Source organism: Pelophylax lessonae (assembly GCF_965119305.1).
Source record: "Pelophylax lessonae genome assembly, chromosome: 2".
Lineage (NCBI taxonomy): Eukaryota > Metazoa > Chordata > Amphibia > Anura > Ranidae > Pelophylax > Pelophylax lessonae.
In genome coordinates this window covers 418701603-418725000 of record NC_138769.1, presented here as the reverse complement: position 1 = coordinate 418725000, position 23398 = coordinate 418701603, and the positions used below count along the sequence as shown (strand labels likewise).

Sequence of the window (23398 nt, the reverse complement as noted above, 5' to 3'; positions counted from 1 at the left end):
CTGTATACTATATTCAATGCTTACTCCTGCACACTTGTCATAATACAACCAAACTGTAAACAGTACATGTACCCTTGGGCTTTTCAAGAAGTTAACATTGTGTACAAGTTGCTCCTGGTAAAAGGCTAAACATATAGTAGCTAATCTATTATTTAGTTATGGGTAAACCATTGATATCTGGTTCAGCCACTGACTTTTTATAGCTCTATGGAATTCCAGCAGTGAGATATCTTTAATGGAGTACAAAGCTCTGCTTCTCTCGGTCATGGAGTCTCTTTCCTGCTGCAGCAAAGAACATCTTCCCTCTCATTCTGATTAATTAGCAAAGCAAAAAAAAAAAAAAAAAGCAAAAAAAAGAAACTCTACAGAAAAATTAGGAAAACACTTGTAATAAGTGGTCATAACTCAGTACTGAAAGCAGTGGTTCCTATCCAGAGATATAAAAAGGTTATGGGTGTGTCAGCCCCCTGAGCATCATTCTAAGACAGAAATGTTCATTCTGGATGAACTGCCCTTTAAGAAGGCCAACTAAGAAACCGAATAATGAATTACATTCCGTAAAATCTGATTCTAAAATGCGAAATTTGTAAAGTAGATCTTTACCCATAACTTGATAAAAAAGAATGTACTTTAGTAAAGAACATACATTGTGCATTAATAATTATTCTATGAAAATGAATGTGTGCTGTAAATTGCCTCTAGCATTGTTACGGTTTCTTTATGCCAGGGGCTGCCATTTTGCTGAAGCCCAGAGCCCCTGAGCAGCAGTTTAACTTTAGGCTGTCAGCAGATCAGCCTCTACCAGCTTAGCACAGTGCTGAGAAATTGAGAGCAACTGAGCATTTGCAGAGCAGGGAGAGACAGTGTAATATTGGATTTTAAACAGTATGGGCACCTATTTTTAATTTTTTTACATAGCTATACCTGCAAAATGTACAAGCCTAAAGTGATCTAGCAGGACTTCATTTTCCACTAAAATATAAATTTCCGGAGGCCATCTTGATTCGGGCGGCGGAGGAGGTGGGTGGCTTACGGGTGGGTGCCCTGGAGGAAAAAAATTCCTTGTACGCGGACGATACACTCTATCTCAGAGACGCGGGTCCTTCCCTCCGGGCAGCGTTAACTATATTTGACACCTTTGGAGAATATTCAGGTATCCGCATTAATTGGTCCAAATCGGTGCTTTTCCCCCATTGATGATGAGGCGGTGTGGTTGGCCCAACAGACTCCCCTCCGATGGGTGATGGAATTTTGCTATCTGGAGGTTCAAGTGTCTAAGCCCCTTGCGTCCTTTATGGACAAAAACTTACTGGCCCTGCTTTATGACTTAAAGGCACGATGCTCCTCTTGGGCTGGTCTGCCGTTGAATCTCTTGGGGAAAATTAACCTGCTCAAAATGATGATCCTGCCCGGTTCCGCGCTTAGCCAAATCTACCCTATGGCTCTCGACTGCCCTGGGGGGTCTGGCTCTGCCTAATTTTCGGATTTATTTTTGGGCGGCGATTTTGGTGATGGTGCATTGGTGGTTTCAGGGTTCCACTATGAATGCAGCCACGTGCTTGGAGGCTGCCTATTTGTGATCTCTTATGGACCTCAGGAATTTTGTCTATAGAGGCCCGCGGGCGTACGACTTTGTACCTGGCCCCTCCCGTGTTACCTGGCGGGTGTGGGTTGCAGCTCGTCGCAAGTATATCCAACCCAATCAGTGGTCTCCTGCTCAACCCTTGTGGGGGAACCCCTCTCTGCCTCATTTGCGCTTGCTCCCAGACCCACAGGTATGGGCGAGATATGGGGTGAAAACATCGGCGGATATCATGCCGTCGGGTAGGGTCCTGCAATTCTCCCAACTCAGGGACACGTTTAAGTTGCCTCTGTGGATGAGATTTCAATACTTTCAATTGCGTCATGCAGTACAGGCTCAATTTCAGATGCCCCCTCTCCTCTAGCCTGACCCAATTGAAAAGCTTTTGGTCCCGGGGGGATTTGCAGAAACCTCTGTCCTCTCTATATGCATCGCTTCTGGGGATGGAGTCTCCTAGAGTTGAACGGCTTTGGACTATGTGGCAGACTGATCTCCCATTCCTGGAGCGGGAGGATTGGGAGGAATGTTTAGAATCAGGTCCCAGGCTGGTTATTCTATCCCGGGATAAACTAATTCAGGTGAAATTTCTCCATAGGGTCTACTATACCCCTGTGAAGTTGCATCGCATATATACTGAGCGGGACCCTACTTGTCCTTGCTATCATGCCCACCCGGCAACTTATATACATATGTTCTGGGAATGCCCGGTAATAGCTGGATACTGGGTTGATGTTTTTGGGGTCATTAATACTCGGCTAGGGCTCTCTCTCCAGGTTTCCCCTGTGCTGGCATTGTTGGGAATCCATGATGATGATGACCAGCGCACACACCACTCTTAAGCTGCTGATCTCATACCTCCTTTATTATGCATAGAAGGACATACTTCTTAGATGGTCCTCCCCTTCTCCTCCAGCTGTGTCATCCTGGCTCAAGCTGGTGGATGCGGACCTGCCTATGTATAAACTGACCTATATGAATAGGGGCTGCCCTTGGAAATATGACAAGGTCTGGGCGCCCTGGACTACTGATTGATTCCAGAAGACTGTGGTTCCTCCCTCCCTCCCCCTCTAATCCCCCCCCTCTTTTTTCTTTATTCCCTCTTTTCCGTTTATTCTCTCACTACCTGTCTCCCCCCCCCCCCCCTCCTCTGGAGCTAGTTTACCTCTGGGTTTTATTGCTGCCTGAACTTGTCTTGTCTTCCTTCCGGGATATCTATTTAATTTCCTAGTTATATAGTGTGGATCGTTATGTGCTGTTGGTTGCCTTGCTGTATGTTTACATTGTCTTCGACTCTCACTGTGTTATGACTTATTGTATGATATTCATTTGTCTTGTTATGTTTTTTCTCAATAAAGCACTCCTTGTTTGTAAAAAAAAAATATATATAGTTCCACTATAATAGATTTACAAAGAGGCCTTTAGGTATAAGCTTCTGAGTGTTCGCATCTTAAAGAGCCAGGAGGCCTCTGGGCTCATAGGTTTGTCCACACCTGGTGTGCTGTATAATAAACTGCTTTCTAGTGGTAATACAAGCATGACTTTTCTAAAGTGGACTAATTTAACAAATCTTGGTTCATAATGACAGCTATATGCTTTTAGTTAATAGAGCTAAAAGTATTTTTTTTCACAAACACCAAAGAAGCAGAGCTAATAAAATATATAACTATAAGAAGACAATTTCCTTAAAGCCCAATGAAACGCAGTTTAAGCTAACTAAATATGAAATACAAGATATGCAGTTTTATAGTATGTTTATTTTTTTAACCTCTTGCTGCGCAAGCAATGTGCAGCGACAAAGAGGGTTGTTAGAATATAAACATTAATGGGCGGTCAAAGTTTCTGTTCTGATAGTACAATCGCTGCATGCTCCCAGCACTGTAATTGAGCTGTCACAGACAACTCCTGGTTTCTAGTATTCATTGGGAACAGAATGACCAGCTCTCGATCATGTGACCACTGTGACATCCAATCACAGAGGACACATGATCAAGCAACCCTCCTTGGGCATACAATCCCTGATAAAGCGATGCTGGGACTGGGCTGGAAGAGGTAGAGTAGAAAAGCCTGTGTCCTACCAGTATACTGCAGAGTGGGACCCCTGCTCTCTGTGGGGAAGCAGCACAGAGTTTGCACACATCACCAAAGCTAGAACCCTCCAATCTGCAGAGAGCATAAGCTGATTGCAAAGCTATAGGTCTGACTCAGTAGTGGTTGCATCAGAACACTGCACTGCTTACCCTACAGAGCACAAAGGTCTCACTCTGCTGTTGCTGGCATCTTCTACTTAGGCAGTAGCAAAATTAAATGAACAGTAAAACATATCTTTAAAACATATTTTGTTCAGATGCACCTGGAATATACACTATATTACCAAAAGTATTGGGACACCTGCCTTTACACAAACATGAACTTTAATGGCATCCCAGTATTAGTCCGTAGGGTTCAATATTGAGGTGGCCCACCCTTTGCAGCTATAACAGCTTCAACTCTTCTGGGAAGGCTGCCCACAAGGTTTAGGAGTGTGTCTATGAGAATGTTTGACCATTCTTTCAGGAGTGCATTTGTGAGGTCATGCACGGATGTGGACGAGAAGGCCTGACTCAGTCTCTGCTCTAATTCATCCCAAAGGTGTTCTATAGGGTTGAGGTAAGGACCAGTCAAGTTCCTCCACCCCAAACTTGCTCATCCATGTCTTTATGGGCCTTGCTTTGTGTACTGGTCCAAATCCCTCGGTGGGGGGGGGGGGGGAGGGATTATGGTGTGGGGTAATTTTTCAGGGGTTGGGTTTGGCCCCTTAGTTGCAGTGAAAGGAACTCTTAAGGTGTTAGCATACCAAGATATTTTGGACAATTTCATGCTCCCAACTTTGTGGGAACAGTGTGAGGATGGCCCCTTCCTGTTCCAACATGACTGCGCACCAGTGCACAAAGCAAGATCCATAAAAACATGGATGAGTGAGTTTGGGGTGGAGGAACTTGGCTGGCCTGCACAGAGTCCTGAACTCAACCCGATAGAACACCTTTAGGATGAATTAGAGGGGAGACTGCGAGCCAGGCCTTCTCGTCCCCATCAGTGGCTGACTTTACAAATGCGCTTCTGGAAGAATGGTCAAACATTCTCATAGACACACTCCTAAACGTCGTGGACTGACTTCCCAGAAGAGTTAAAGTGGTTATAGCTGCTCGAACTCAATAGTCAACCCTATGGACTAAGACTGGGATGCCAATAAAGTTTATGTGCAGGTGTCCCAATACTTTTGGTAATATAGTGTATATTCAACTGATACAAACTGAAGGTGATTGAGGGAAATTGAGGGAAATTACATACTTATTTATGTTGGACAAGGGGGCTTAAAGAGACAAAATGTTTAATCTTATTTAAAAATCATGCAGACCAATCTGTTGTTACTATAGTCACACATTTGTGTCACATCTGAGCTCAACAATAAAAAAACATTTTGAAGTATGCATGCTGACGCAAGAATGGCTTTGGCAGACAAATTATTAAAAGTCAAGAAGGTAATTGCTTTGAATCTATATGTACTGCTGGCTTTGGCATGATGCAGTGCTGTTCTTCAGATGCCTGCCTGCTGCTATGTGATTCTTTTCATAGGCTACCATCCTTAAAGCTAAGAAGGATTTGAGCTTTAGAAGCCAATGCAGCAGGTGGTCTCTGAAAAATGATGCTGTGTTATCAATAGGATTCCAGACCCATTGAAATGTTAACACCTTCAGTGTGAAGTGCTAGCAGCGAGCAGTGTGAGACTGAAAGCAAACAATATTACACTCCTAAATATCCAAGTTGTAAATCAGAATGATTATTGTCATATTGCCAATTATACTAAGACATCATTGAATAACCCAATTAACCATTAGTTTAGTTTTATCAAAGGTACATGCCAACATAACATGGAAATTGGCCACTCTGACACATGGTACACAGGCATAGGAAATGTCACAGTGTACATGGCAATTAAATATATGGGGTCATGGACATTTGAATAAATAAAAATGCAGCATGCTTTTCTGGTGCATCAAGTTGTTTATGGCTGACCTTTGAGTTGCTTTGCAGTTGCATCTGCATTAATATTGATTTTCTTGGAAAGAAAAGCAGCTCAGAAGCAAACAAATGTACACAAATGCTTTACAAAGCTATGTTCCAGGAAATGTGAAACACAGGACTGAAATGCATAACTGTCCCCTCAGCTGCAAACACACTTAGAGAAGGTGGTTAGAAAGTGCAGACATGCTACAGGAGGTGCTCAGGGACTGTAGACATACTGCAGGAGACAACAATCTGCTAGAAATTACTGCCAATTACAGCTCCTGCCCATCGCTTCCACATTTTTGCTTCCTAGCCCTTCTGCAAGAAGAAAAAAGAAAAAAAAAAAACCCCCAAAAAAGTGAATGGACAGAAAAAAAGTGCGAAAACATGAAAGAAATAAACTATGGCCATGTAGCAGCAGTCAGTCTAGGGACTTTTCTATCTTCACTAGTCTCAATTCTGGTTCTGGCAATGCAGGTATCATGGCATGGGGCAGCAGTGTTAGGTATATGGGTACTGTAGTACCCATATGGTAGTTCTTCCAGTTCAGATATGGTGCTACAGAGGGAATTTTTCCTTACCTTCTCATTTGTGTGGGACACAGGACATAATGCGGGGGATCATGAATTGATCAAATCTGAGTAAATATATGTAGCACCCTCCTAGTTAGGTGCTAGGCTATCAGTCAAATTTAGTTATTGTGCTTCTGTGAATTCTGTGGAGCAGTGGCTGATTGCTTTGGGATGATCAAGATCCTACAGGCTGCTTCTCTCTTTCTGGAAAGCTCCAGAACATAGGAGTGGAGCAGGTTAAGTGAGCAGTCTCAATATTTATGAAGTCCCAGCCAATTCCTGGGAAGGCGTGCCAAGAAGGTGGTTGGAGAGAACAAATTGTTTGGGGGCTTGAGGAGTCAGTGTCTTGTTCCAGTAGGAGAGACACCCAGCCTGGAGGGATATTGCTCTCCCAGGCAACTTAGCTGACAACTGTCAAGATGCTCAGTAAGGTCCCAGCCAACCCAAAACTGGGGGAGCTATCCACACAAAAAAATTTCTGAGGCTAAAGAAGAGGGGGGAAATCTCACCCAGGGATCAGTCTAGAGAGTCCACTTTGCAAATGTTTGCTTCATGCAGGAGGCATCCAGCTACCTAAGGATTTGTGAGTACAGACCTGAGAGCAGAACCTGGGAGACTGTGCTGCTGGTAACCCCTTGGTGCATTTTTGAGACTTCGGTCTGGCCTAGGGGCATGGTCTATGGGGCCTCAATGCTGTCAGTTTCCCTGGGAACCGACTGAGGGAATTGTTCTAAGAAGTAGCCGCGTTCAGCATTATGGAGTATCCCACGACTCCCCGTCCTATCCAAGTTACTCGGAAGCAAACACAAAAAATACAACCATTAGACTACTCATTGAGCCCGAGGAGTGAACTCTTTTGTGTGTTTAGCTGCCATTGCACTGGCAGGAAAGAAAATATGGGATACAAACTATGCCCTTGCATGGGTAACGCTACACATAAAAATGGAAAACACTAATAGTTAGTAGGACCAGTGGGCCACTGTGCAGTGTAGCAAGTAGGGAGTAGTGTCACAGACCAAGCACAATCATCTGATCACAGTTCAGGGGTCATTAAGTAGGAGTTTCCCAATCAGATATTTGTGGTAAGGGATCCAGCACCTGCACATTTCTTGTATGTAGAATAAAATAATGAATTTTATGAACAATTTCAAAAAAGCTTCACACACTGTTCCACCAACCCTGAGAAGGTGAGATATCAATATGGAGTTGCTTGGCAACATTTTCTCAGAAAAGAGTGATAACTACATCATTTGTCAGGTGGAAATTAAACATTAAAATATGTACTTTTAGAAGTTTGTACATATTCTTAGCTAGAAAAAATAACCTAGTAAGACAGAATAAACGATAACGTTCTATATTTCTGTTTAAATATTTCAAATAGAACTCCAGCCAAAACATTGCTTTTAAGTTAGAGAATATAAGGGATAAAATTCTCTGGTAAGGCATTTATTGCCCTGTGGCCTTTTTGGGAGGAAAAGGGAAATTGCGTTATCTTCCAACCATTTTTGTAGGATGGAAAACTGATTGCCTTCAGGATTTTTATTCATTTATCCCAATTAGTCCAAACGTTTCTTTACTTCTTTTCATAATTACAGTGTATGCAAGAAAATGAAGTGAGGGGGAATCTCCTCAACAGGGATTCACATCAGTCAGAGAAAAGCCAGTTCTGGGTATTTTAGAACATCTGCATGACAGTAAGGGAACTTCTGCTGTAGTCACCAAAGGAGGAAAACAAAACAAAAAAAACCCTCACTGTATACCTGACAAATAATATCAGAAATGAATTTTTATTAGTGCTGTCATATACTGCATATTTATGATAATCATTAGCTTACAGCTAATTAACAAACACTGGATGTAAACCTTAGGATATGGGTGATAAAAAATAAAAAAGCCTTTTTTTTTTAATTAGAATTAAATTTCAGATAACTAACATTGCACATTCTGTAAATTGTTCTTTTAAAGTATTGACTATTGAATAAGAAAAAAAATTATTTAGGGCCAAAACAACTAATCGATTAATGGACAACTAATCGATTATGAAAATAGTTGTCAACTATTTTCATAATCGATTAGTTGGTCAGCCGATTAGTTGGCCTGCATACAGAATGCATTATTTGTTTACATATCAGAAGACACAGTGCAGAACACATACAGCTCAGTAGATGTCAGTAAGTGCTTTAGAACTTGTGAATGTGTGAGGAGCAATGCCTCATGGGACATGTAGTGCTGGGCAGGAAGTGAGTGGTTCTAAAGGCAGAAGTTTTTTACCTTGCTATAAGGAGCAATCTATACTATACTTTGCAGCTTGCTATTAGGGCACTCTGAAGGCAGGAGGAGCCAGAAGCGTCAGTGGGCGGACCCTAGAAGAGGAGAATCAGGGCTGCTCTGTGCAAAACCATTACACAGAGCAGGTAAGTATACCATGTTTGTTGTTTTTTTTTAATCTGCCTAACATCAAATTGGCCAAAAAAAAAAAAGCATACAAAATGCAAAACGCAGAAAAATCGCCTGCACAAAACGCACAACAAAAAGTATGTAAAGCAAACTGCATAGGTGTGAACCGAGCCTTATGCTGGCCATACACTTCGATTTTTGGACGAGAATATTCATACGAAAAATCTTTGTACATTCGCTGAAGGAACCTTGCTTCACCTGCTTTTAACATTCAGTTTTAAAAATAATGTAATTTCTGAACGAAAACCACATACTCTGTCTGAAAATTCCTTTGAGCAAGAAGTTTTCTATTCTCCTCTTTCGAATCTTCCCGTCACTATGGTCGAAAACGAACGTCGATTTGACCCCACTAACGATTTGAAAATCAAACAATTGTTCTTAAAATAGCATTTTTTTTGAAGGAAGACATTGTTTTTGTATGGCCAGCATATGTGACCAAATACGTCTGTGATAACGCCCTGGAGGAGGGCGAAAAGTGTCGACGCAATTTCCGGTCCTACGCTTGCCGCGACGTCACTTCTGGTTGCGGTGGAACACACGCCGGGACCAAGCAATATCCCGAGCGAGCACTGCAGCCTGGGTGTCACATAGGATCTGCATTTGACTATACAAAGCCTGTTTCCATTCAGAGAATGTGAGTGTAATATTTTTTCTTTATTCAATAAATATGTTAAATGGAATTACACTATTGTGAGCTTTCCTTCCCCCATGGCCTCATATCGGGCTGATATATCTGTTGGAAGAACTATTCCCCATCAGCATCCAAGGATATCTATCCAGTTCCTTACTAGGACACAAGCCTGTTTGACCCTTATGCAATACTGCCCAGGGGTCTTTTTAGTCCGGTAAGTGGAACATTCAAAGGGGGCGGATCTTCACAAACTGCACTCAATTGCTGACATGGATTTGCACATATTTCTCAGCACCTAAGCACTTTGGATTTTTTTCACTGGCTACTTGCTAAAGCACTTTTCTTAACATTTCTGGACTTTCACGTAGAATTATTATCAATTATTATTTATTACTCACTATTGAGTGTGGTATTTATGTATGTGATATTTTATCTTGCATTTATCATAGCACATCTTTTTGGCACGTTGCACTTTTATAGATTAATTCTTTATATGCACTCTAGAGCAAATATTGATGATATCCCTAATATTATTGAATATTCACAACCTTTTTTGCGCTGTGTATTAGCACTTTCATATTTTAAGAAATTAAAAAAATGTTTTTGAACAGCAGCACTTTGGGTTGTTTTTTAGTATATAATTTTATCCATAGCGAAGAGCACTATTGATTTAATATGTGACAGCAGGCGCAGGTAGCTTTTATCAAGCCACCTTCCTATGAAAAGGGAGTCTGTCATACATAATATATTACAGTTCTGTCTGAAAATCTGCAAAAAACTGTTTCATTTTTTTTTTCTTTAAAAAAATAAATAAATCAATAAATAAAAACTTGATCTGAGTCTGATGATATTTACCATATTCAACCTCCCTAGTATATACAGTATATCTCTTCTGTCTGTTATTCAAAGAGTGGATTAGAGATTTTTTTCCCCCTAACCCCCTAAATTGGTTATTTATATTTACCATTGTATTTAGTTATTTATGAATAAATTGTCTTTTTTCAAAAACCACCATATAAACTAATTTATACACCACACTTTTCTTTTTTTTTAAAGGTTATTATCTGATTAGTTGATTAATCGAAATAATAACCGGCCAATTAATTGATTATGAAAATAATTGTCAGTTGCAGCCCTAAAATTTTTCATTACATTTCTGATCCTTTCATAAAAAGCAAGAAAGTTCCTTGTACCATCAAATTATGCTGTGCAACAGGATAGATGACACATGACCATATCTTTCATGTCCTAATTTTTATCTAAGTGGTGTGTATTTCAGTTAATCTTCACACACTTCACAATAACTTAAATTCACAGTAAAACAATTACTGAATAAGTAATGAATCATCAGTTATGCTTATTTCAAAAGCTTATCTATGCTGGATAAACAGAATCCTGGAGACCTCATCATACACATTAACTGCAGCTTTGAAATAATGCAACTTCATCTAAAATCAAATAATTTCAAAGCTGCATTTCAGTGCGACTTGGAAGACATATGTGCAGGTTCATGCACAGATGTCTATGCAACTCACACCCTAAATTGCCAAAAGTAGTGCAAGAACTACTTTTTCAAATTGGTGCAGCACCACAAAGTCGGTTTCACACTGATTGGCGGCAATAGAGTGAGACTTGTCATGCGATCTGACCTGTCAAATCGCATGACAAGTCGCTCCAATGTGAACATGGGCTGAATGGGACGCCAAGTTTTGTTTATAAAATACTGAAAAAGACAAGATTTGTTTGTCTTTAACCACTTCATGACGTAGGTAAGGCTCCGGTTCACACTGCCACAACTTGGGATCTCGGCTTGTGAGACAAATGTGATATGTGAAATTCCATGTTAGTCAATGAGAGCTGTCTTAATTAGTACTACTGAAGTCCCTCTGACTTTAGAAAAAGGTTCCTGTACTACTTCAAGGCGACTTCTATCAGACTTGTGCCTCAAAATAGTACTCAAGTCACAAGGAAGTCTCCTGGCAAAGTCTTACCATAAGTTGCGTGACTTTCAGGTTGGGGCAGTGTGAACCGAGCCTAAAAAAATCTTAACACCTGAAAACAGTTCTGCAACCTTGGCATGTGTTAGTAAAACTGTACATATTGTCACAACTACCTACTTTATCCAGATGAATACCTTGTTTTTTGGGGGTTTTTTTTCCAGAACAAATTGGGTCTTAATTTGCTGGTAAACGGTAATGGCTATGTCCCGTTTTTTTTTTTAAACATATTTCCATTCATGCTATAGCTGAAAGACGGCTACAGCATGGGCTTCCAGTGTCGGGAGGGCCTCAATAGATGTCCCCCCATAATCGCACTCCCCCTGCAGGCGCGCGGATGGCGGGAGTCCTTCAGACTCGGCTGATCATAGAACAGGTTAAAGGGCCAATGGCAGTGGCCCTTTACCATGTGATCAGCTGTCAGCCAATGACAGCTGATCACTGAAGTAAACAGAAGCCGGTTATCTGCTTTTTTCTCTCCTCATGATCAGCACATTGAATAGAAGAAAGACAGTTACAGGGTCATCGGTCCCACTCTGTGCCCGCCAGAGCTGCTAATCAGTGCCACCTACCAGTGCCCACCAATGCTGCCTATTAGTGTCGCCTATCAGAGCCCATCGGTGCCACTTCTCAGAGCCCATCGGTGTCACCTATTAGTTGCCCATCAGTGGCACCTATACATGCAGCCTCATCAGTGCTTCCTCATCATCAGTGACACCAGTGACACCTCATCAGTGCCCATCAGTGCAGCTTCATCTGTGCCCATCAGAGCCTCATCAGTGTCACCTTTCAGGGCTGCCTATCAGTGCCCAGTGCCACCTATCAGTGCCCATCAGTGGCACCCCACCAGTGACCACCAGTAATGCCCATCAGTGCAGCCTCATCAGCGCACATCAGTGAAAGAGAAAAATTACCTGTTTGCACAATTTTTTAACTATGAAAAATGTTTTTTTTTGTTTCTTTATTAAAAAATAAAAAAAACTTAGTGGCGATTAAATATCACCAAAAGAAAGCTCTATTTGTGTGAAAAATATGATAAAAATGTTGTTTGGGTACAGTGTTTCATGACTACGCAATTGTCATTCAAAGTGCAACAGCGCAGAAAGCTAAAAATTGGCCTGGGCAGGAAGGGGGTAAACATTTAGCTGTATATTTCTTACGACTACTGTAGCCTTCCACCAAAGAGCAACCCAAAATAAAATCTCCTACTACCTTGGCAACAGCAGCAATACAACTTACCTATATATTATGTGTCATTTGGAGCCACAGTAGGGTCAAATAACAATAGAAACATAACCGCACATTTTGCTGTTTTTGTATACTACCTAAAATGCACTGATCCTGACCTTTGGCCCTAACCATGATCTAGACTAGATCAAAGTTGATCAACCTTGATCTACCCGATTTTGTCTTTTTTTAAATGTATGTTTTTGTTTTCATACTTCTCCTCTAGCAAGAAGAAAAAGATGCAATGTATATTTTTCTCATTCAAAGGGGGGCTGTGAGGGGTCAGAAAGGTGGAGCGGAGTCGTGCGCGGAGCTGTGACACAAGTGCGGAGACTTCACGGAGCAGAGCAGGAAATCCCTTCGCCGTCACACTCCAGTCCGGACAGTGTGGCAGAGAGTCCCGCCACCTCCTCACTCCAGGACAAGTCCCAGCCCCCTTCGCCGACACTTTGACAGGTGTCTCCCCCCCTCCGTCCCGCGCACTCACTCTGACAGGACTCTTCCCCCGCCCCCTGCTCACAGCTGGGACCCCCCACACCACTTTGTCCGGAGACTCCCGTGTAATAGGACACCACTGCCAGGTACTAAAAGCCTGGTTTGGCTCACTGGAGAACCCCGGAAGAAACCGACCATCTTTTTCCTCAAGCACAGGTCGTATACTTAGGGGCGACATCTAGTGGATGTACAACAGAATTGCAACCCCATTTTTTATTTATTACTTTCTCTCATTTAATTTGGCACTTTTCACTTAAGTGGTAATACAAACTCCACGCACAGCACGGATGAATTTATGTTCACTGCTTTATGCATTTTAAATCACTGATTTATTTATGAATTTAACTTATTTTCTGTTATTATCAACTGTCATCACAAAATAAATGCACATTGGGAACCCATTATTTCTTACTCGTTAAGTATATGCAGCACAGCACTTGCACTTTACTGAGTTGCACCTTATGGGCCCAGGTTATTAACCAGCTAACTTGGTCACACCACAAATCACTAGTGCACTTTATTTTAAATTAAACGTTTTTTCATGACACATTTTTTATTGGCACTTTGTTTTAAGTTGGCACATACAATAAGCACTTATTCACTTTAAGGTAGCGCCGTTACAACCTCCTTTCATATATATTTCACACTTTAACCCCTTGTGGGTTTGGTTGTTGGCAGCTTACACCTTCACCATTGTCTAAGGTCTTTACTCCATAGCGCTGGTCACCCCTACCTTTCTAATCTAACATTTTTAACCACTCTTCTGTTTGAAATTTCTCCAGCCTAATGCTATTTGTTGATTTCCCAGCATGAACAGCTCATTTCAAATCCCCCACAAAATATCTATTGGAGTCAAATTAGGGCCTTGGCCTTGATTAGGCCTGTTCATAACCCTCAATTTCTTTCTGAGCTTTCCTGTGTGCTTTAGCTTATTATTGTGTTGAAAATCCATTTCTTGTTCAACTTTAACTTTTGAACAGATGGTTCTCTCATTCTCAAGACTTCAATATGATGCAGAATGAATAGAATCAATGAGTGCAAGCACCTAAAGTAGCATAGCAACCCCAAGTCTTAAGAGTTACACCAACGTACTTCAAAGTTGGTAAAAGATTCTTGTCCTGAAATGCTGTCTTTGGTTTGAGCCAAACATGTCTACTGATAGTGTGGCCAAACAACTCTCTTCAATTCATCAGTCTGCAGCACACTTTTAAACAGCCTGCTCTTTGTTTATATTTTCAATGGCAAACTACAATCTTGTTCTCTTTTTCTGGAGACATTACTTTTTCTTGGTACACCTCCCATACTGTATACAGTATATTAAATAGGTGCATACTCCTTCTAAATGTAAATGCATGCACTTTGACACCTACTTTTGCTAGAATTAACTACAGTTCCAGCAATTAACTTTTGGGGTTCTTAGAGAATTCTTTTTGTGCAGAGTTGTATAGGATGGCCAGTCCTGGAAAAAATTAAAAAATGTGCCACTTCCAAATTATGTTTTCTTACAGTGGAGTAATTGATTTTAAATGATTTAATTGATTTTAAATAATTTGGTGAAGTTTGGAGAAATTACTTTGAAAAAAACATCACCAGCTTTTCTAACTACGGCTCTGAGTAGGGTAGGGGAAGATGATTCATGTAGCATGTACTTCCTGGAATCCATGTATCCTTACTGTAATTAAGCTCTAGAAAATCTTGTGCACAGTACAATATACATGGGCTGTATGTAGGTACATTTTAAGGAGATTGGGTATGCAGGCAGGAAGGCAGGCTTAGCTGAGAAACCCCTCCTCCAGATGAAAAAAAAAAACAAGTCTGTGAAAACCCCTGGGAGGTATGACATCATTTTGGCCTATGCCAGAAACCAGTAAGCAACTGAAGAAATGTAAACAAAAAAAATGTTTAAAACTAATGAATAAAATATACCTTGCTATCTATTTACTAAGGCTAGCAACATAAGGATTAGTCATTGCCTATAAGTACAGCTGAAAGTACTGAAGAAAAATAACTTTAATATAACTGCTAGCAAAGACAAAAATACAACTTTGGAAACATTATTTAGCATAGCATTAGAAAAATCATATTGTTCTAATGGCAAAATTTTTTGCATAGGTTTATCAGTAATTTTCATCTTTTACCTATATAAGTTTTGTAAAAAATCCAACCGTAATAATGTACAACAGCACACAAACATAGCTACTTAAGCGCCTGTTCAACATTTGCATGAACGTATTTAAATACCAAATAAACACTACACTTATCTGACTGTCAAACAGTGTATACAGCCGTTTGAAAAATAAAGGAACATCAAACAGAAGCACGATGAATGTGGAATAAATCCTACATTTTACATATACAGACAACCATAAATAGCTATGTTGCATATGTCTTACAGACAAAGCATAAATCAAAGCTGTACTTTAGCTGCAGGAAGCGCCTTGTGTATGACATGCTGAAACAATACGTGTCTGGCAGGTGGACAAATGATCTACTACTTTACCTCCACACAATATACCCACACATGCAGATTCTGAAATCTAGCTTTTTGTTTATAGAAGACTTCTATTCCACACTACGTAACTATATTACAGGCTGATTTAAATGTCTAGGATATCCAAACAAATGTTAAGGTTAAGTAAATAAAATTCCATACAGAACTGATTATTAAAGAGGCTCGTTCTGCATAACAAACAGATCACCAGGTACTAAAAATATAAAAATTCTCAAAATGATGCACGCGCCTTTGGCGGTTAGAGATATACATACCACAATTTAAATGCAATATTACCAAAAATGATAAAATGCAACAAAAATACAAATACACACACACACACATATATGTATACTGTATATTCATTATAGTGCAGCAGAAAAGGTCACTGTAATTATATAATTGCAGCAATAATTCAGTTGAGAATTGGCGGCCACATCTGCCTGCATTGATTGATTGCTGATTTGAATGACCACTTCTAATACTATAAACAAGATTGGGAAACTTACTTCCAGAACCAAATATATGTAGCTACAGCATACAGTAATAGGCCATGCCAATATAACAGAAATAGGGATACACTGATATCAGAACTGTATCTGATGTCAAAACAACAGAACAGCATATCTTCCTTTGTCTGTGTTTCTCTTTGTGCTCCTATATTCTCCCAAGAACCAAAAACATACTGGTAGCTTATTGGGTTTTCACTACTAAATTGTACCCTGCTCAATGGGTATGATTATACAAGGGTCACTAGACTTAAAGCAGTCTACAGGATTTGTTTAAATAGATAAATTTTTGAAATAAATCATAGAGTCCAATAGTACCAAGGCAAAAAAATAATGTAGAGAACAAACAAATGCAACATTTAAACTTGCTATTACTTTCATTTTGTGTTCACTTTTTGGTGGGTAAAGAAAGAAATAAAAGAAAAATATCAAACCAGGCCACATTGCATCCTTAGTACATAAGTAGTCACAACCTGAAAGCCCAACTTTCAGTTTAAAAGTTAAATGATAAAACTACTGAACTTAAAGTACAACTAAATGCAAAACTTTTTTTTTTTTTTTTTTTAGTTTTGGATAGATTGGAGATGAATTGGAACAGCTGTTGTGTTTTTATTGCTTTCTGTGCCCCCATTAGGAAAGTCTATTCTGTTTACCATTATCATGGAAAGTAAAAGTAAAAGAAAATCCCAAATTTTTGGTTGTCTCCAGAAAAGTAATAGACAGGAAATCTTCCAATGGGGACACTTACTTTGCAGGGATTTCCTCACTTCCTGTTTTGGCTATGGGTCAGGAAGTGAAGGGAAATCTCCGCAATGGGACACAGATAACAAAAAAATAATCTGACAAGGGTTATAACCCTCTTACTCTATTCAACATGAAAAGAAAAAAAAATGTTTTGCCCTACCTTCATAATAACTACCAACCTGAAGGGTCCAGAATCTGTTAGTAATCAAACTGGGAATTTGTGTTTTAACATATTAAAAATAGATATGATCGAACATTTTGAAAGCAAAAACCACAAACAACCATAACAGTAATGGTAGTTGATGCTTGAAACAGACTTCCAGCAAAAGTAGAGAGCTAGTCAACAGTAAGTGAACATAAACATGGTTGGGACAAACATAGGCATACTCAGACATAAAGGTTACCAAATAAAATTGAAATGTAAGCAGAACATAACATTACCTTCCTTGTACCCTCTCATAAGTCATTTTAAATAGAATACAAAAAAGAAAAATGGTAAAAAGTAAATTTCAACCTACCCTGATTTCTTAATGTATATCCAGTAGGCTAACCCAGCAACCAGTGCAGCAAGTAGAAGACCAACAACAATTCCCACAATGAGTTTTGCATGGTCATTATTGTCACCTAGGAATGTGGTTTATGGGAAGGGGGGACAAAAAAATGATTAATTAATTTGCAATCAGTTGAAGCAATTATCAAGGCCTATGTGTTGCAAAATATACAAGTGTACAAAGAAAAAAACAGGACATTAAACAGTGCAGCGTAACCACTGCTGAATTCATCCACATAAAACATGAGAAACAGTGGTGACTTTAACACAAGCTCTCAAACGTTGTGTCATCCATATCAAGTTTTCACAGACACATACTAAGGCTTCATGTACACTTAGCCTATTGTGACTGCAGGCCACAAAGCCTATTGTGACTGCAGGCCACAAGTAAACGCAAAAGGGTCCTGCACGTTTACTGCTATTTTGCGGTCCAAACATTCCCATCCTGAACTAGATTCTTCTGCATTCAGGAGAGGGAGGTTGAATGTCCCCTAACTGCAGCAGTTCCTAAACAATCCTAAAAGCCTATGTGTACATGGACACATAGGCTTTTACAGAGTTGAGTTTAGGAGCTTTGGCTCCTCATATTTAGGAGCTGTAGTGTACATGAAGCCTTATTGTATTTTTCCCCACACTACATCAACTATTTAGTATGTACTGAATTACAGTATATACCATGGTAGCAATTACCAAAGCAAAATATTTCTACCTTCCCAAACAGAAGATTGCTGGTTATATAAGATATCATTATTTTGAGGTAGTAGAACAAGAAGTTAGGAATTAAAGTGCAGCAGAAAGATAGTCCCCCTATATGGAACTTTTGCACAGCAAAAGTATGAGGATATTAGGAAAAGAACACCAACAAGAAGCTATGGTGACCTTTCAGATGCTACAGTTGATATACCACACATACTTAGAAGAAGATTTTCTAAAATATCCTTTTTATTATACAAAATCATATAAAAGTCCCCTTAAATAAGGAAGGAGTAGGTCCCCAAATGTTTGGGGTCCAGCCTCTTCCTTGTTTGAGTGGCCTTTGTGGTGCTTGCTGGATGTTATCAATAGACTGCCATTGATCTCCACTTCAAATGCTACTCTTTAATGCAAAGGCAGAATGAATGCTTGTGTAACTTGTGAACTGACACTGAAACACAAAGATGTGGATTATCTCATGTGAGGAAAGTACTTTACCAACAGGTCTATCTGAGCATGTATAAACCAAATCCAGCAGTGTCACCCACCTTTCTCCCGTTGAGTTGAAACAAGGCTAATTGACTCATACATGGTCATACTATAAAAAAAATAGATAGGTTATACACTGTAAATACAGTATATATACTGTATATGCACTCCACATTTACACAGATCTGGTTAATAGGTCAAATGCTACCCATAAACCATCACTGGAATCAGCTTCTGACAAAATGAATGAGCTCATCTGTATGGGTTTATATGAACAACACTGAATAAGTGGGGTATTTTCCTATGTAGAACCTTTTGTAACTACAAACACTGTATAAAATTATAATATTGGTGGATACATACACAGCCCTTGTTTTTATGTGGTAATAAATATCTGTATAATGAAAAGGAAATGTTAGTAAAACCTTTTCTGTATATATGCGGTATATCAGTTATAGCACCTGAAAAGTCCCAGCAGTTTCTTTCTTTCATTAGTGTTATATATAATGAGGGATATGGTGCAGAGACAATCTGCCAGTTTGAAAGCATAACTAACTGAAGGATTTTAAGGAAAGGTATATTAAGAAATAGGAAACTATAGAGGCTGTGAAGAGAAGACCTTACTCTACTACTATACTTACCACTGCTATCAATAGGATCATCTGATTCTGGAAAGCTGACTGAAATGAAAAATTGAGAGGTGAAATTAAAAAAAAAACTATTCCTGATAACCTAAGAAAGTCACCTTCACCACCATAATGTGCTTTAATCTGTAACAGTAAAAAAGACGTATCCCTTAGTGCAAGTAAAATGAGAAAATGTTTTACTTTTTCACTCACCTAATATGTAACTGACTCAGTAAAGATTCTTTACAGAATCCTCCTCTATATATGATGGCAAGGTTAATATAGACAAAGGAGAACTGCATAGTATTAATTCCCAGTTTGCAGTTAACTTCAAAGAAATGTTTTAAATCAGAAGGATTAGTCAAGATCTTCATACCTAATAAAGGATCTTCAACCATAATAATCATGCATTTTCAGAGGCCTATTGGCTCTTTCTGCAGCAATTTAACTCGGACCAAAGCTGCCACACTAAATTTTGCTCCATCCTTCCATCCATACGCACCATGCTACACAACATATATCAGACTATGGTATAATGGAAAAAATACTTTTTAAAAAGAATCCCAGCTATTACCATATTGATCTAATATAGTTTAAAATATACTATATTGCTTATTTTAAATACTGTATTCTATTTATAAAATGCAAAACCTGTATTACATTTCCCCTTAATCTGAACTACAGGTATAAGCAGAAAGAAGATGCATTACACACCAGGAATGAATTTGTTATTGTTATCGGTAGTCTTAGGACAGACCCCAATTCGGTTTTGTCAGCACTGTGCCATATGAACTGCATCACTGGCAGGACTAGATTTTATGAAGATATAAAAGTCATTTACATCTCCTATCATACAGAGTAACGGTCTGTAAGAAATCCCTAAACAACAAACTATAAAAGCAGAGAATATCCGCTACTGATGCCCTATGGTGTGTCTTAGCAAAGCTACTTGCAAACCTGCAGGACAAATAAAATGTGAACCATTAGGGGGGCTAAATTGAGGTGAATGATAGCATGAAAACCTGAATCTTGTAGAAACTGCTATCTTTTACTTTATTTTTAAGAGGCTCAGAGTGGGATTGGGCGAATTTCTAGGTAAAGTAGAAATCCTATTTAGGTGCAAGTGTGGTAACATAATGGAAATAAAACATTTGGTACAAAGAATTATGAATGAATACATTGATTGGAAAAATGACAAACATGAAACAAGGGCAAGAATTACACAGCAAGGCCTTTTTAGTACTTACTAGCAGAGACATTTAATGAATGGACCTCCCGCCCCAATTTGTTTTCAGCACTGCAGATAATAGTGACATTCTCTTCTGGGGAAATTATAATTTTAGCAGAATATTTTCCATTGCTTAACGTAGTCTCTTCAGTCTGTAATAAAAGAAATACAGTAAAGTCAGTTCTTGCTTTCTCGGCAAATGGTTCGCAATACATTAAATACAGTGACAGATAAAGCCTCATAAAAGCTATTGCATGTGTGAATCTTGGTCATTCCATCAGTGCAGCAGCTATAACTTGTGTTGCATACACACTGCAGTTTTCACTTCCCAATAAACATAATAGAGGATAAGCCAATTAGAGTAATTTAAGGCCATTGCAGTTATTTATACGGGATCTATATAAAGGAAACTTGAAAGGGGTCAATTGTGACTCTAACCTTTGTTTTACATTACATTTTTTAATGGAGCAGAAAATCCAACTGACATACAATTAGCTTGAAAATACTACATTCATAACAGGAGTTTACTTCCTTTCCAATGGGTAGTAAAATACTTAAGACATTCTTTATTGTACACAAAGGCTGTCAGGCTTCCATTTACACATGGGCATGGCACACTAAAGATTTATTTTGCTGCTTTAATCCAGATATACAACATATTGAAGAGCTTTTTGGATGCTAAAGTGAAATTTCCAATATGAGTAATAGTAATAATAATAATAAAAAGTTTCTATGAATCTGTAATTATGAAAGCAATAAGAATAAACAAAAATTAAGAAAGAAATTTAACTCTCCCCTATTTGCCATGGTAAAAAACAACTACTTAACCAATTAACCATGAATAACTTTAAGACCTATAATCAGTAAATAAATGCAAATTTACAATTCAGGAATGGGTCCCAGGGCAGGCGGAGAGGTAAATGTGTACATTTAAGAGAAGCTTGGATTCGGGCTTTAGGAGTGCTGCCATTCGACAGATCTGTCAACAGAAATGTGCATGGAACTCCAGGACCACAAAGCAACATGATCAACTGCTACATTATGCTTCATATATGTTAAAAAAAAGACTTTAAGCTGAAATGGAAATGCAAAAAGTTGTATGTATACTATAACAGGTAAATAACCACTTACTTTGTTCAGGTACAAATCATTGCCCAATCTGACGCATTGCACTTCAGGCTTTGGAAAGCCATCTACCTCATATACGATTGTTTTAGACCTTCCATCAGCATTTATCTTTTTTGAGAGTTTAATCCGTGGTTTTCCTTTAAAGGGCAAAATCAAATTATGCATTTAAAAGAAAAATACATTCACTGAGGAAATCCATTAGCGATAAGTACATATAATATATTGCACATACAGTGGGTAAAATAAGTATTGAACACGTCACCCATTTTCTAGGTAAATATATTTCTAAAGGTGCTATTGACATTAAATTTTCACCACATAATCGGTAACAACCCATGCAATTCATACAAAGAAACCAAAACAAATTACCCAAGGAAAAAGTATTAAACATGCTAACTAAAATGTAATAGTTCATACAAAATCCTTTGTTGGTAATGACAGCTTCAAGACGCCAGTGTATAGAGAAACTAGCCGAATGCATTGCTCAGGTGTGATTTTGGCCCATTCTTCCACGCACACAGTCTTCAAATCTTAAAGGTTTCGTGGGCCTCTTCTATGAACTCTGATCTTTAGTTCTTTCCATAGATTTTCTATTGGATTCAAGTCAGGTGATTGGCTGGGCCATTCTAGTAGCTTTCTTTTCTTTCTTTAAAACCATTTGAGAGATTTTCCTTGGCTTTGTGTTTGGGATCATCGTCTTGCTAAAATGTCCTCCCTCGTTTCATCTTCATCACCCTGGTAGATGGCAGCAGATTTTTATCTTGGTACATTTTTCCATTCATCCTTTCTTCAATCATGTGAATTTGCCAGTACCGTATGCTGAAATTGTTTTTGGGGTGTTGACCTCCAAACATGGTATTATGGCATCCAAAGAGTTACATTTTGATCTCATTTGACCAGACTATAATCTCCCAGTTTTTCACAGGCTTGTTTTAATGTTGTTCAGCAAACTTTAGGCAAGCTTCAACATGCTTTTTCTTCAGCGATGGAGTCTTGCTTGGTGAGCATGCATACAGGCCATGGTGGTTGACTGCATTACCTATTGTTTTCTGTAAACCAATTGTACCTGCTAATTCCAGGTCTTTCTGATGCTCTCCACAAGTGGTCCTTGGAATTTTGACAACTCTTCTGATAATTCTTTTTACTCCTCTGTCAGAAAAAATGTGAGGAGCACCTGGTCCTGGCTGGTTTATGGTGAAATGATGTTCTTTCCACTTCCAGATTATGGCCCCAACAGTGCTCACTGGAACATTCAGAAGTTTAGAAATCCTTCTGTAACCAATGCCATCAGTATGTTTTGTAACAATAAGGGTGCAAAGGTCTTGAGAGAGCTCTTAGCTTTTACCCATCACGAGACACCTTTTTATAGGTCATTTAGTTGAGACTGAGCCAGCTGATATTAATTTGCACTGACAAGGGGCAGGATTGCTTTCAAATTACTGACAGATTTCAGCTGGTGTCTTGACTTTTCTTGCCTTTTTTGCACCTCCCTTTCTTCATGTGTTTAATACTTTTTCCCTGTGTCATTCCATTTTATTACACATAACAATTTCTGAACTCATGTTTTTTTTTTGTATGTATAGATTCCATGAGTTATTGCCAACATGTCTTAAAATGTTCCTGTCAATAGCACCTTTAGAAATATATTTACCTAGAAAAAGGGTGAAGTGTTCAATACCTATTTTACTCACTGTGTATAGGTGACCATATTGCACCTTGACAAAACATTTAGGGCCCGTGCTAGACTATTTTGCTCTCTCCTGCAGTTGTATGTGGAACGCCTACCAACCAAACCCTAGCACTGAGAACAGTGAGTGGTGGCGGTGGTGGATGCTGTCTGCCGCCATACATTCAGGGACAGCTTTGATTGCTGCACATCCTGCGCTGTTATTGATTGGCGCAGTTGTGGCAGCAGGGGCGCTGACTGGGTATTTG

At 39.2% G+C, this 23398-nt stretch overlaps 1 protein-coding gene across 2 annotated transcripts in view; it reads right to left on the bottom strand.

The window, feature by feature from the left end:
* ALCAM (activated leukocyte cell adhesion molecule) overlaps positions 1 to 23398 on the bottom strand; it is a 171136-nt gene that overhangs the window by 33046 nt on the left and 114692 nt on the right. The window contains exons 11-14 of one of the 2 annotated variants that reach the window (XM_082245396.1): positions 21467 to 21600; positions 20355 to 20487; positions 19123 to 19161; positions 17268 to 17373 (exon numbers count right to left, since the gene is read on the bottom strand). In XM_082245396.1, coding sequence (XP_082101522.1) covers positions 17268 to 17373; positions 19123 to 19161; positions 20355 to 20487; positions 21467 to 21600 — 412 coding nt within the window. The remainder of the gene's footprint in view (positions 1 to 17267; positions 17374 to 19122; positions 19162 to 20354; positions 20488 to 21466; positions 21601 to 23398) is intronic. The other variant, XM_082245397.1, reaches the window with a different exon arrangement.